Source organism: Artemia sp. Qi Xiang Cuo, chromosome 21 (assembly GCF_049724085.1).
Source record: "Artemia sp. Qi Xiang Cuo chromosome 21, ASM4972408v1, whole genome shotgun sequence".
Classification (NCBI taxonomy): Eukaryota; Metazoa; Arthropoda; class Branchiopoda; order Anostraca; family Artemiidae; genus Artemia; species Artemia sp. Qi Xiang Cuo.
In genome coordinates, this window is record NC_142814.1 from 16022750 (window position 1) to 16037465 (window position 14716).

At 34.4% G+C, this 14716-nt stretch overlaps 1 protein-coding gene across 4 annotated transcripts in view; it reads right to left on the reverse strand.

Moving 5' to 3' along the window:
• The window catches only part of LOC148939277 (furin-like protease 2), a 137107-nt gene that overhangs the window by 53284 nt on the left and 69107 nt on the right, over window positions 1-14716 (reverse strand). For all 4 annotated transcript variants that reach the window (XR_016143538.1, XR_016143537.1, XM_089106997.1 and 1 more), the window contains exons 9-10: window positions 10990-11135; window positions 7303-7467 (exon numbers count right to left, since the gene is read on the reverse strand). Coding sequence is in view for 2 of the 4 variants with exons in the window: in XM_089106997.1 (XP_088963123.1) it covers window positions 7303-7467; window positions 10990-11135 (311 nt within the window). In the remaining 2 variants the exon portion in view is untranslated. The remainder of the gene's footprint in view (window positions 1-7302; window positions 7468-10989; window positions 11136-14716) is intronic.

Below are 14716 nucleotides of genomic sequence, written 5' to 3' on the forward strand. Positions count from 1 at the left end.
CAGAACAGTAGGAGAACTGAAGTTCCATTTTTTCCTGTTAAATTTCATTCAAGATAAAATGCTTAAAAGTAAAACAGAAGAGAAAAGAAAAAAAGGTGGCTGTGAGCCAGAAGAAAATAAAACAGCAATTTTTTCTGTCTTATTCTACAAGAAGTCAGTTGGATTCTCTACAAGTGCCATGGCTGTCCCTAGAGGAACGCTGCACGATTACATAAAAAAAAGGTTGAGAAGCTGAATATCCCTCTAAAAAGTCTGGACCTAAGTTTACTTACGCCCTGCTACAACACATGATAAATATTTACAGAGGAACAAGAAAAAGGACTGAAACTTACTTGAAAACGATAGCTGATATGCTTTCGACTGTATTCCCACAGAAGCGTGTTCATTTGCATACACTTATGCCATTATTAAGAGTATAAAGTACCGGATAATGGAACTGCAAAGGCAGTGGAGACAGTGGAGGAATTACAGGTAAAGATTGGTACCATGGTTTTATGGATTGTCTTAAAACGCTATCAATAAAAACGCCAGAAAGTACAAGCCTATAACGGACAACTGCTTTCAACCGTCACAGTGTAGGAGCTTTCTTTAACCACCTGGAGCGAGGCCTATATAACCACATTTTCAGATCACAAGACATTTGAGACAATACATTTGAAAAAGTAGCAACTGAAGAACTTAAGCTAAACTTTTGGAAGGAGACTGGAGCAAGAGACTTTGCGCTAACTGACGAGATGGATATTGTCTCAAAGACAGAAGTTGAAATAGAACTACCACCACTGACAGGTAGAAGACCAAGATTAGCGGAGTGGCTTACTTTTGGTGTTGATCAGTCAATCTATAATTAAAAATTAACATTCTTAGTTTTTTTTTAAACCTTAATGAAATTTATTTTGTAGTTTTTTATGCTGACCATACTCTTTCTTAATTTTATAGCCAAAAAACAAGTTTTAATGTTCCCCTGGTCACTTCTCTTTTTCTTTTGTCCGGTGGCGAAATATAAGAGAGAGACGGCCGAACCAGTGCCGGGGTGGCCCAGGTTGGGCACTCCTGACCACTTGGATAGAGAGGCATCCAGGTGGAAAAATGGCGGAGTATTTCTAATTGTATTTTTCAAGGATAGTATTGAATGAGTTACTTTTGCTTTGGCATGCTCAGTAACTTCTTATCGCTTGAATCAACTCATAGAGAATTAAACAAGTCAAAATCTGCCAATCGTGGGCCAGTCTCCTATCTATATATATAGGACCGAAAATCAATATTGAAGATCGAAACGTAAATGTTGATATCGCAAACGATATTTGGAAATTTCTGTTTGTTTCCAGCTTTTTTAACCATCTACCAGCTAACATCCAAAAAAAAATTCCAATATACGAAAAGTTCTCGTTAATGTCTAGCGTAAATTTGAAGTTCTAGGGGGGGGCAGCTGCCCTCCCCCGCCCCCCCCCCCCTTCCCTACACCCATGTCAAAGGTCATCTCTATAGAATAACCCTAGGTAGGCTCTTTTTTTTTGTTTCTATTTTTTGAAACTTTCCAAGTTTCCTAATTTATAAAGCTCGAACTTTCTAAATTTCAACATTCCAGCAGAAATTAAAAAAAAAAAAAAAAAAAAATAAACTTGCCTGTGTAGTGCTGTCTCTGCCCCCTATATGTTTCTGTTTTCTTGCTACAAAACTTTTTCATGCATTCTGAACGAAAGTTAATCTGATTTTTATTTACTTGCCTGTGTAGTGCTATCTTTGCCCCCTATATTATTCTGTTTTCCTGCTTCTTCCCGCTTCGAAACTTTTTCACGCATTCTGAACGAAAGTTAATCTGATTTTTATTTTCCTGATTTTTATTTTAACTTTTTAAGTTTCCTAATTTATAAAATTCGAAATTCCTAAATTTCAACATTTCAGCAGAGATAAAAAAAAATCTCAAACTTGCCTTTGTCTTGCTGTCTTCCCCCCCCCCTATACATTTTTTCTTTTACGCTTTGGAACTTTTTCATGGATTTTGAACGAAAGTTAACCTGGTATTTATTAATCTGTTTTTATTTTCCGAAACTTTCCAAATTCCCTAATTTATACAAATCGATTTTTTTTTTCAACATTTGAGGAGAAATCTCAAAGAAAATGATTTTTGAAACTTTATTATTTTTTTTTCTCGCTTTGGAACTTTTTCACGGATTTTGAACGAAAATTAACCTGGTATTTGTTTTTTCTGTTTTAATTTTCCAAAACTTTCCAATTTCTTAAGTTATACAGTTCAAAATGTCTAAATTTCAACATTTCAGCAGAAATATCAAATAAAATTATTTTTGAAACTTGTGTTTGTAATGCTGTCTTCGCCCCCAATATTTCCTCTTTTCCCGCTTTGGTAATGCTGTCTTCGCCCCCTATATTTCCCCTTTTCCCGCTTTAGAGCTTTTTCGCGCATTCAGAACGGAAGTTTATCCGACCTTTATTTTTCAATCAGCCGTATTTTCTCCAAGTTCTGATTTGGACTCGAAACCGGCATACCCCAAGTACGTATGGAGTTTTGATATCTTTTCGAAATACACCATTTAGTAGATAGATTTAGCAAGGGTCGTGAAAAACACTGAAAATTTGTCACTTAATTGCGTAATTTAAGTAGTTGAGTTGAACGATATCTTTGTGAGCCTTGTAAGTGCTTTTATTATTATTTTTTCCTCTTAGTGCATTTCGATTTGAACAGAAATTTGAAACAAATTATTGTTGTCCCCTTTATGGAAAGTGACTTTTATGGAAAGTCATTGAAAAGTCAATAGAAAGTCAAGTTTAAAACTTGATATCACCCATCAAATTGCATTCCGATTCGAACATAAATTTAAGACAAATTATTGCTGTCCCCATAAACGGAAAGTCACTTTTATAGAAAGTCAATAGAAAGTCAAGTTCAGAACTTGATATCACCCTTCAAATTGCATTTCAATTTGAACAGAAATTTGAAACAAATTATTGTTTTCCCCATAAATGGAAAGTTTCTTTTATGGAGACATTGAAAAGTCAATAGAAAGTCAAGTTTAAAACTTGATATCACCCATCAAATTGCATTCCAATTCGAACATAAATTTAAAACAAATTATTGCTGTCCCCATAAACGGAAAGTCACTTTTATAGAAAGTCAATAGAAAGTCAAGTTCAGAACTTGATATCACCCTTCAAATTGCATTTCAATTTGAACAGAAATTTGAAACAAATTATTGTTTTCCCCATAAATGGAAAGTCTCTTTTATGGAGACATTGAAAAGTCAATAGAAAGTCAAGTTTAAAACTTGGTATCACCCTTCAAATTGCATTTCAATTTAAACAGAAATTCGAAACAAATTATTGTTGTCCCCATAAATGGAAAGTTACTTTTATGGAAAGTCATTGAAAGGTCAATTGAAAGTCAAGTTTGAAACTTGACTTTCACCCTTAAAATGCATTTCAATTTGAATAGTGAAACAAACTATTGTTGTCCCCATAAATGGAAAGTCACTTTTATGGAAAGTCAATAGAAAGTCAAGTTCAAAACTTGATATCACCTTTCAAATTGCATTTCAATTTAAACAGAAATTTAAAAAAAAAATATTGTTGTCCCCATAAATGGAAAATCACTTTTATGGAAAGTCATCAAAAAGTCAATAGAAACTCACGTTTAAAACTTGATATCGCCCTTAAAATTGCATTTCAATTTGAACAGAAATTTGATACAAATTATTGTTGTCCCTATAAATGGGAAGTAACTTTTATGGAAAGTCATTGAAAAGACAATATAAAGTCAAGTTTAAAACTTGGTATCACCCTTCAAATTGCATTTCAATTTGAACATAAATTTGAAACAAATTATTGTTGTCCCTATAAATGGGAAGTAACTTTTATGGAAAGTCATTGAAAAGACAATATACAGTCAAGTTTAAACTTGGTATCACCCTTCAAATTGCATTTCAATTTGAACAGAAATTTGAAACAAATTATTGTTGTCCCCATAAATGGGAAGTAACTTTTATGGAAAGTCATTGAAAAGGCAATATAAAGTCAAGTTTAAAACTTGGTATCACCCTTCAAATTGCATATCAATTTGAACAGAAATTTGAAACAAATTATTGTTGTCCCCATAAATGGAAAGTCACTTTTATTGAAAGTCATGGAAAAGTCAATTGAAAGTCAAGTTCAAAACTTGATAACACCCTTCAAATTGCATTTCAATTTGAACAGGAATTTGAAGCAAATTATTGTTGTCCCTATAAATAGAAAGTCATTTTTATGCAAAATCAATAGAAAATCAAGTTTAAAACTTGAGATCACCCTTCAAATTGCATTTCAATTTGAACAGAAATTTGAAACAAATTATTGTTGTCCCTATAAATAGAAAGTCACTTTTATGGAAAGTCATTGGAAAGTCAATAGAAAGTCAAGTTTAAAACTTGACTTTCACCCTTAAATTGGAGTATACTTTTACTTTATGATCCATTCTCATGGGCAAAGTGTTTTAAAAATAAATCACTTTTAAGTTAAAGATGGGCTCAGTCAGAATACTGAGGGGGAGATATTGGACGAAACGTATGGTTTTCCTCATGTTCCAACAAAATGATTTTTGAAACTTTCATTATTTTGGCTCAACTAATTATCAAAAATATTAAAAAGCTTATCCGAAAAGCGACTGCTGGTCCCAAAATGAGCAAGATTTAATTGATAAAATTTAATTTATTACTTTGACCGGACCGGTCCCGATTTGGTCTTCGGTCAAACGTCCCCCCACTTCTTTTTGAAAATATAGCAAATTTTTGCAAAAATTCTTACATATTTGTAGCTGATTTTTTCGTACTTGTCATATAAACTACAGTGGCTTCCCTGAAAACCCCTCCATTGAATCTCCAAATCTCCTTTGAAAACCCCTTTCTCCATGTCCCGTGACTCATTACTCCTACTCATCAACCTTAATTTCATTACTTAGTTAGGATGAAAACTTAATATGTATGTTTTATCAATACTTATGTATTCAATATTTAGTCCAAAAAAAGCCCCTCTTAGGGAACAAAAGGCTCCCGGCCTGTTTTTAAAAACGGTGAATCTGGGCCTAAACTGAAAAAAAAAAATCGCAAATTAAAACAGGCGAGGTAAACAATCGCTTTCCGGAATATTTTCCTTCATGTAACGAAGAAAATAGTATGAATAAAACTTTGAGGATTAATCTCAAATATTGAAAACTGAAAATTCCCGAAGGTCTCATTCACCTACGTATTTACGTATTCGTTTGGCAAGCGGTCGTGTGTTTTGCAAAAAGATATGTCTTCAATGAACCTAGAAAGTCATACAAGGAGGAAAGATGTGGAAGCAGGAAACTTAAAAGCACTTTCATGGTCCTAATTTGGCGGTAGATTCCAAGCTAAAAGTTTATTAACGCTACCATATTTCTTTAGTTGTCTAAGACTATTTTTGGAAACTAAATGGCACTAACACAAAAACGCCAACCTTATCTGCTAAAAATCGACGGGAGGAGGTGGAAGTAGGGAATTTCAAAGCCCTTTCTAGACCCTAATTTGGTTGTAGATTCATAGCTGAAAGTTTTCAGCAATGAAATTCTCTAGTTGCCCAACACTTTTGCTTGAAACTTAATAAAAATTAACACGAAACTTGTCTCTCAAAAATGTTCCAATTCACCAAAACCTCCTTTGTCTCTCAAAATATCTGAAACTTTCCTTCACCTATTTGTCTCTAAAATATTCAAGAGTTTTTGCAGTTTTTTTTTACCTTGTAGGCAGATAATGTCTTCAATGTACCTCTGAGGCTTCACAAGTAGCGAGGAGTTGGGGTAGGAAACTTAAAGCTCTTTCCTGATCCTAATTTGGTTGTGGATTGATTATTAAAAGTTTGTTAACGATATCCTGACTTCTTTACTTGTCTATAACTTTTGTTTGAAACTAAATAATAACACTAAATAACAAACCTTTTCTCCCAATAGAATTTTAACCCAACCAGCCTCTTGTCCCAAAGGATCTGATCTTGAAGTCAAAACGGCAATGTATTGTATACGCTTAGAATACTACACAACATCTTAAAAATTATTAGGTTAAATTTGCAAGTTAATTGTTTGTTTAGTCATAATTACAGCAGTGGCGCAATTTCTTCCAAATCATGGGGGGGGGGGGGCAAGCCTCGAGCCAATTTTCCCAAACTAAGTGAAAATGACAGTGAGAAATGAGCCATATAGTACCATAAAACCAAAGATACACAAAAAAAACTGACCCGTTTCTCTGGATGTTTGAATTATGCAGGCTTATCTTAGTTCGGACAAGATTTTTGAAGAAACTAGATTTCAGCTAGGGAGGGGGGGGGGACTGGGGTCTTTAGGGGGCAGTTGCCCCCTGCCCCATAGCAGATTCCGGCACTGAATTATACGCAGATTACTACCTTAGAAATAAGCTTACGTTTAGATCAGCTAAAGTGAATGTTATAAAATTTAAAAGTTAGTGCAACAGAAATACCTTACGGTGTGTTCCAGATATGATAAGGTGTTCATTCCTAAAAGTTTGTTAATGACATTTTGGATCCTTTAGTTTTCAATGAGTTTTGTTCGAAATTAAGCAACACTAAATACAAAACACAAACCTTGTCTCCCAACAGCATTTGGAAATTAAGCAACACTAAATACAAAACACAAACCTTGTCTCCCAACAGCATTTGGAAATTAAACAACACTAGATACAAAACACAAACCTTGTCTCCCAACAGCATTTAGAAATTAAACAACACTAAATACAAAACACAAACCTTGTCTCCAAACAGCATTTGGAAATTAAGCAACACTAAATACAAAACACAAACCTTGTCTCCCAACAGCATTTGGAAATTAAGCAACACTATATACAAAACACAAACCTTGTCTCCCAACAGCATTTAGAAATTAATCAACACTAAATACAAAACACAAACCTTGTCTCCCAACAGCATTTGGAAATTAAGCAACACTAAATACAAAACACAAACCTTGTCTCCCAACAGCATTTGGAAATTAAGCAACACTAAATACAAAACACAAACCTTGTCTCCCAACAATATTTGGAAATTAAGTAACACTAAATACAAAACACAAACCTTGTCTCCCAACAGCATTTGGAAATTAAGCAACACTAAATACAAAACACAAACCTTGTCTCCCAGCAGCATTTGGAAATTAAGCAACACTAAATACAAAACACAAACCTTGTCTCCCAGCAGCACTTTGAAATTAAGCAACACTAAATACAAAAGACAAACCTTGTCTCCCAACAGCATTTGGAAATTAAGCAACGCTAAATACAAAACACAAACCTTGTCTCCCAACAGCATTTTTCACCCATCCAGCTTCTTGAACCAAAGGATCTGGTCTTGAAGTCAAGACGACAAGGTATTGCATATCCCGCCAAGTTAAGAGAGGATTAGCCTCTAGAGCGAGGGAGCAAATTGCAGCAGCTATAGGTGCAGATGCAGATGTACCTTATAAAGAAAATATTGTATTGGCCACGTTTCTCAGTGTTACTAAAACTAAAAGATCTTTAACTATCAAAGGGAAGTCCCAGAAAGTATGAGTAGCTTAGGAGAGTAAAAATTGGCTCTGGCGTCAACAATAAAAATCACCAGCGCCATCTAGCGTCTAGAGGTTCTTTGCTTTTTTCAAGCTTCGTAATTGCTTTTTTGGGGAAACTGAGATTAGACACTTATTACTACACTAGTTTTCCCTTATCATTTTACTGTAAAGCACATGCTCTTTGGGCAAATACAATTGCTAAAATAATTACTACTACTACTAATAACAACTTACCACCGCACCAAGCCGCGTGAGGCCAACACAGCTGCGCACGCTCATCCTCCATCCCAACCTATTCAAAGCCTTCCTCTTTGCAAACTCCCAGGAAGTTCCCCTTTCACTTAAATCTTTCTTTGCGACATCCTCCCACCCCAACCTAAGACGACCTGATTTCCGTTTTGCCCAAGACGGTTGGCAGAGAATGACAATCTTTGGCAATCTGTCATCCTTCATCCACAGAACGTGCCCTGGCCATATTAACATTTCTCTCATTATAGCATTATAACATTTCCCTAGCAAGTGGGATTGAACCACACTTTCGTACAGCCTACTGTTTGAAATATGGTAAGTCAATTGGGTACCCGAAACAATCCGTAGGCAATTTCTCTGTAAAACATATAGCAAATCTTCCTCCGTTTTCACAAGGAAGAAAATGAAATCTCATAGCCGAAATTCTAATTCAGAATAACTTACTAAAATCATGGATAGTGTTTTTTATTCACCCCCAAATTAAAGATGGCATTTATGACCAAATTCAGAAAAATTTCAATGACCAAAGTAATTTTTTTAATTGGAATTCTGACCAGGAAAGCGTTGCTGTGATATATCGGAAAATTTACTTCAATACGTAGCTAAGGAAGTTTTTAAGGCAGCATCCCGTTTTCGTCTGTGTTACCAAGTTGAATTGCGAAAATAAATAAGCAAAACTAATTAGTTAAATTTAACGCCCCTTTTCAACAAATTCAAAGATTAAAAATCTGTGGATTCCCAAGACAATCACACCTTCAACAGACACTTTATTTTTTTTTATGTTATATAGTTTTAGCTAAATTTTTAAAAAGATTTATTTTCACTGTCCTCGGTACTTTAAGTTATTATGTAATATAACATAAAGGATTATGTAATACGAAAACACGGTGTTTGTATCGCCCTTCGCCTGAAAATCAAAGCGCCATATTACTTTGTATTTACCCACGTTGCTTCATAATACCTAGTTTTGAGTTACCTAGTTTTATTTATTAGAGTACCTAGTTGAAATAAAACAGTACCTAGTTTTATTTATTTTTGAAGCACTTATCCTAGCTATCAGCTACTCAGAAGATAAAGATATATCATCGCACTTATGTGTAAAGGTGCCGTCTGATATGTTCACATTTCTTAGATTATTGCTGAAAACTGACAGGTAAGCTGTTCTCAAGCGGAGGATTATCAGGACAATGCAGATCAAAGCGATTAAAGTGTGATTAAACATACATTGCCCTGGTGATCCTCCTATGAGAACAGCTTACCTTTCAACTTTTGGCAATTATCTCAGAAATGAGTACGAGTATAAGATACATTAATGATAACCTACTCAGAAAAGAATGAAATGTAATTTGTCACTGAGGGAAGAAGTGGGATTAAAAAAGAAAAAAAAACTCATTGAAGCCATTTTGGCCCTATCTCAGCCCCATTTGTTTACATCTATCTTGGATTTTTGTCATATCAAAAATTGAGTTATTAAACTTTTTTGGCAACCAAGAAGAACTTAGCAAATAGTTTTTGGCAATAACCTCAGAAATGGAAAAGATGTAAAATACGACTTTTGGGGGGTGACAAAGACAATATTATATTTTATTCTATTGTAAGTGTTGTTACCCTGACCTGATCTAATATTAATTATTCTCTGGATGAGTTAGCTTTTTAGCGGTTTTTCCATGGTGTTACGCAATCTTGTAAAGCATGCCATATGCCAAAACAGATTTCCATATAAATAGTACGATAGTGCAGCGGATAGCGCGGTGACTCGTAGGTCTAGGACCTTTGGTTTAAACCTGCCTGTCGTAAGGCACTAAAGGAGTGGCTACCCTCAAGGGTTATGCAGCCAAGGCAGCTTTGTGCACAGCTGTTTCCGCCACTGGCTCATTTATACTGTCATGAGTTGTTAGTAATTATGGTAGTCAGGAATTATACACAGTTCGTCAAGTTTGTTAAGAAGAATCTGTCTGCCTTTTGCCAAGCTCATCTCGACTAACATCCGTACGAAATTTGTTTTCCTAACCTTCACAGTCAAGCCCATTCAAATTATTCTTCTCTGAAGTCAAAATTACTCCCCAGTCTGCCCTCATTGAACAATGCCAGGGATACTTCATTCCTTTTATAAGGCAGCAACAAATAAATCCTGCTTTCCTTTCCACCATGCACTCCCCCTTGTTTAATTTATTTACAGTTCGCCTGTGCTCTTTCAATTTTCTGTTTTTGATCATGAATACGAATAACAATTAAATAATGCCTAAAAAAATGCCTGAAGAATGCTATTAAGACCTATAATATTCGTAAGTAAGATGAACGAAACACGTGACATACAAAAATTTCTCAGATTAAAGAATCACAAAATACATAAAATAGAAATAGCAAAAAGAGATACTTTAATCTCGAAGCCTCCTGGATCTCACCACTCAAACTTGAAAATAAAGGGTCGCCTACAGTGATCCAAAAGCCGATAAGCGACACTTTTTGCCAAAGGGATATTTGAAGGGATTAGTAGTTTCATAATCTTATTTTGGGTCTCCAGGTAATTAAAAATGCGAATTATATTGCATTTTATAAAACTTGAAAATACTATTTATTTAGTTAAAAATTATTAAACCAAACCATCATTAAATTATTCTACTTAATTTGAATTTAATTAACTAAATTAATACTTTATATCTCTTTTTTCCAAAATGCAGAAATAGAAAAGGCAGAAGGAAAAGAAATGTCAATTAATTAAACAAACCTTAAATTAATCAAATTAGTTTAATTAACATGAATTTAATTGATTAGCAAGCCGGGAAAAGGTCACCAGCGATAATTTATTTGATCGTGTGTCACGTAGCATAAATTTTAAACGAGAGCAGCAAATTTTTTTCTTTTTCTTTTTTTTTTTTAAATTAAGAACAAGCTCTTATATGAGGAACGCTTATTTTGGCGTACAAAACACAGCAAAAAATATTTAGCTATCAACAGCTCAATGTCCCAAGTATTTCTGCGAGTGAAAAATAGGATTTGGAAAAAAAATATAAATTTTAATATCTTGAAAACTAAATAGAATAGCATAAAACAGATGGAACCAATCAATAGAGAAGAAGTTTGAGGGATTGGAGCGTAAACAAAAGTTTAAAAAAAAGTGTCACATAACACCTTTCAAACTAATACAGTCTATAAACTAGAGCATTAACTAATAAACTCACCAGTATGGTCGACGGTGCAGACTTTATCTGGTCTTAATGCACCATCCATATCTGTGGTTGCAATGGATTTATCAAGCCCTGGTCGACCGCTGCTGTATGTTGTTGCAAGTGTTGAAGAACATTCTTCTAAATACCACGGTTTCAGCCTACAAGGAAAAATATAAGACCATTTTTTTTAACTTCGATAGTACAGCTCATGGCGAAGATTGTAATGGCGGATATTTTGTGTGGCGGAGACAGCTTTCATGAAATACGAAATGAACTCTATCGATGCTTAAGACGCGTCTTGTTTGCAAGAAATAACTGTGTACGAGAATCAATAGAAAGTGAAACCGTCTCTTAGAAACAAGATGGTGCTAAGGAAACCCCCTTAGACCAGTCCCGTCAATTCGCTTCCCTTACTCAGCACATTTTTAACGGTGCATGATAACCAATTTTACAGCTTCTCATTCAGTAAGAGTAGCTTTTCAGTTATATAGCCGTGTATTCTCACACACTGCCTTTTGCCTAAACCACAACGCGACTAACGCATTTTCTTTCGTCCGGAAAGCAGATGAGTTTCATAAAAACGCACTTTAAATATGGGGTAATCACAAACTAAGGGAATAAAAAGCAGAACATCAAGTCAATAATTTGAAGGTGGGTCCAGTTATCATGGGCGTTGGGTGGGGGGTAGCTGCCCCCCCCCCCTAGAGCTTCAAGTTTAAATTAGATATGACTGAAAAAGCAGATGGTTGGAAAAGCATTTAATAAAAGGCCCTCCTTCACATTATCAACTGCCCCCCCCTAGACAATATGCTGCCTACGCCCATGCCAGTTATAGCTACTATTTCAAGTTCCTTTCAATACAAAACTTATTGTTGTGTTACATGCATTTCTCCCTGAATTCCCGGGCATAGGGCTTCGCGCAAAACATATGATGTTGAATGTGATGAATGTGATGTTATTGTTTATGTTACTGTTGAATTGCTTACTATTGTTTGAATAAATATCCATCTATCTGCAGATTGAATCAATGTGTCAATATCCATTTTCAAGGCGAAATTTATTTCCAGGATGCCTTTTTTAAAACTTCTGAAATGTATTTAATCATACATCATTCAGCAAAAAATAATAAATTCTGCAGAATCGTACAATTTTTCCGCAAAACAGAGTACGTGGGGATATTAGACAGACACGAATAAATTACGAAAAATAGCCTCCTTTGACCTATCCGTGCCGGCTTTGACCCGTTTATAACTAGAACATTATGGCCTATGGCCCAAAAATTCAATTTTGATTTTTCAGACTTCTGAATATCTGAGGGCTAGTAGCAGTAGCTACATTATTATGGATGGATTAATATTAATTACAACGTTAATTTGTTTTCATAAGTAGAACAGCGTACCTTCCTTTTTTCCTGAAATTAATTTCCTAAACCTACTCAGGTAACCTACCATGGACGGTTCCAAAGATCCTGGGGAAAGGGGGGGGGGGTCTCACTTCACCCTTTTTACCGTAATGTCCTATAGTATTAACATAGTTTGCCTCTCATACCATTCTGGCAGCCCCTCTCCCGACAAACCAACATTCCAGCTAAATTCTGTGCCCCATTTTTTTTCTTTTTCATAATTAAATCCCTATTCTAAACATAGTCGACTCCTATATACTAGAGTCGACGCTCTGCTTTTTTATAGCTATTTCGTATGTACAAAAATGATTATTCAAATTAATTAACCGAAAAATAATTAAGATCATGAGAAAAAAAGATGTTTTATTGGATACCTCAAAAAAAACATTATATATATTTGCCTTTTATTAATGAACGATAAAGAGTAGGTTAAGGCTATGAGAAAATAATTATTTCCGTTTTGTTTATATATTGAATTTGTTTAGGCTCTGGATTATCTCACAAAGCGTGTAACCTTATATTACTGACAAGTAAATAATTAATTTACTAAACATAAATAGTTAAATTTTTAAATGTTTTCGTGGTAAACCATTTTTGTTGTATTTCGTCACTGACAAATACCTGAGAGAATCAGACAAGTGTAACCAACTGAGGCTCGGATGTAAAAACCATAGCCCAGATTTACCAGACTACATTAAACAACTTCCCCCCTCCAGAATTTGACAAATACAATTTTTGATAATTTCATTAAAAAATAAAGAAAATCCCCCTTCCCTATGTTTTGAAAAATGTTGCCCCTAGACTTAAGTTCAGAGAAATTATTTTGATAAACAATAATTCGTTAATTATTTGGAAGGAATAACTATATTAGAAGGATTACTCAATAAAGATTTTAATAATAATTGGTATGTTTTTTTACAAATGTAATTATTAAAAATAATTTTAATTTATAATAACAATTAATAACATAATAGTTAAAATAATTAGCAATAATGATAATTAATAATAATTTTCATAGTAATACAATAATAGTTGCTAATGGTAATACTCATTTTTAAATTAAAAAAAGAACATTAGCTAAAAGATAGCATATTCAGTCATTTTTCACATTAAACATTCCTACCTAATGGGGATGTTAAACATTGAGGGAATTAAACATTCCTACCTAAAACCTTTACAGGCCTTTGGAGAAAATTCTAAAGCTCCGCCGTGTCAATTTGTTTTCAAGTACCAAAGACATTAAAGTGAAAAAATTTGTTGCCGCGTGGACCCACTCTAGGTCTATTCACACTTGAAACTGGTATTTTCTAAGACTCTTTTGGTTGCTCCAACATTATTGCCGCACTTTTGTCCGTGTTGCTACACTGAACCACGAAAATAAATAAGCAAAAACTAATTAGTTAAATTTAAAAAAAAACTTTTCCCGTAAAAATTCGAGCATTAACAATCTGTTGAATTCTGTTGAAAGACAAACACTCCTTGAAAGGAAAGCTACACGTTCTTAAGCTGTTCGCTGTCATGTTTTTAGCTTATTTTTCGCTGATTTTTCATCCCAGTTTCTTTTCCAAATTTGCCACCATGGGCGGATCCAAGATTTTTGTTCGGGGGGTGGGTAATTTTTTAGGAGGGAGTTTTACAAAAAAAAACTTTAAAAAACGCATCAAGAATATGTTTGTATTTTATGTGTATTTTTGTTACGTTTTACGAATGAAACGTTTTTTTGGGGGTGGGGGGGGGGTCAAACTCGGAAGCCTTATCCTCTGAATACGGCTATGCTTGCCACTTAATACGATCAAAAACCACATAGCTGCATAAGGAGGTCTTTTTAATTAAAAACTGATTTCCCGATTTCTCTTCATTCCTTAAAATATACCTTATATTTGTGTAAGATTCCAACTAACCAATTCAAACCATCGGATATCCTTTTCATTGTCCTTGGTACTTTGAGAAAAGGAAACGAAACTAGGGTGCTTTTTCACTTTTCAAGACAAGCTTCACTTAGTCAACATGGTGTTTCAGCGTCTTAAGGAAGGAGTCAATACTTCCATACTAGTTTCTGTTGCAAAGGTATCTTCATTAGTCAAACTCAAACTTAAATTCCATTCGTCAAACTCAACTTAACACATCAAGCTTAAAATACTCAAGCTAAAAATAGTTATAAACTTAAAATCATTTGCAAACTCAAAGCGATTTTTGTAAGCTACTTGGCACACTAATGAAAGTGGTTAAACTCGAATTTCAGACAATTCCTCAAACTCATCAAGATCAAACTTAAAGTAATCAAGCTTAAAATGATAATGGCCATAAACTGAAACTTATTTGCACAGCTCATTAAAT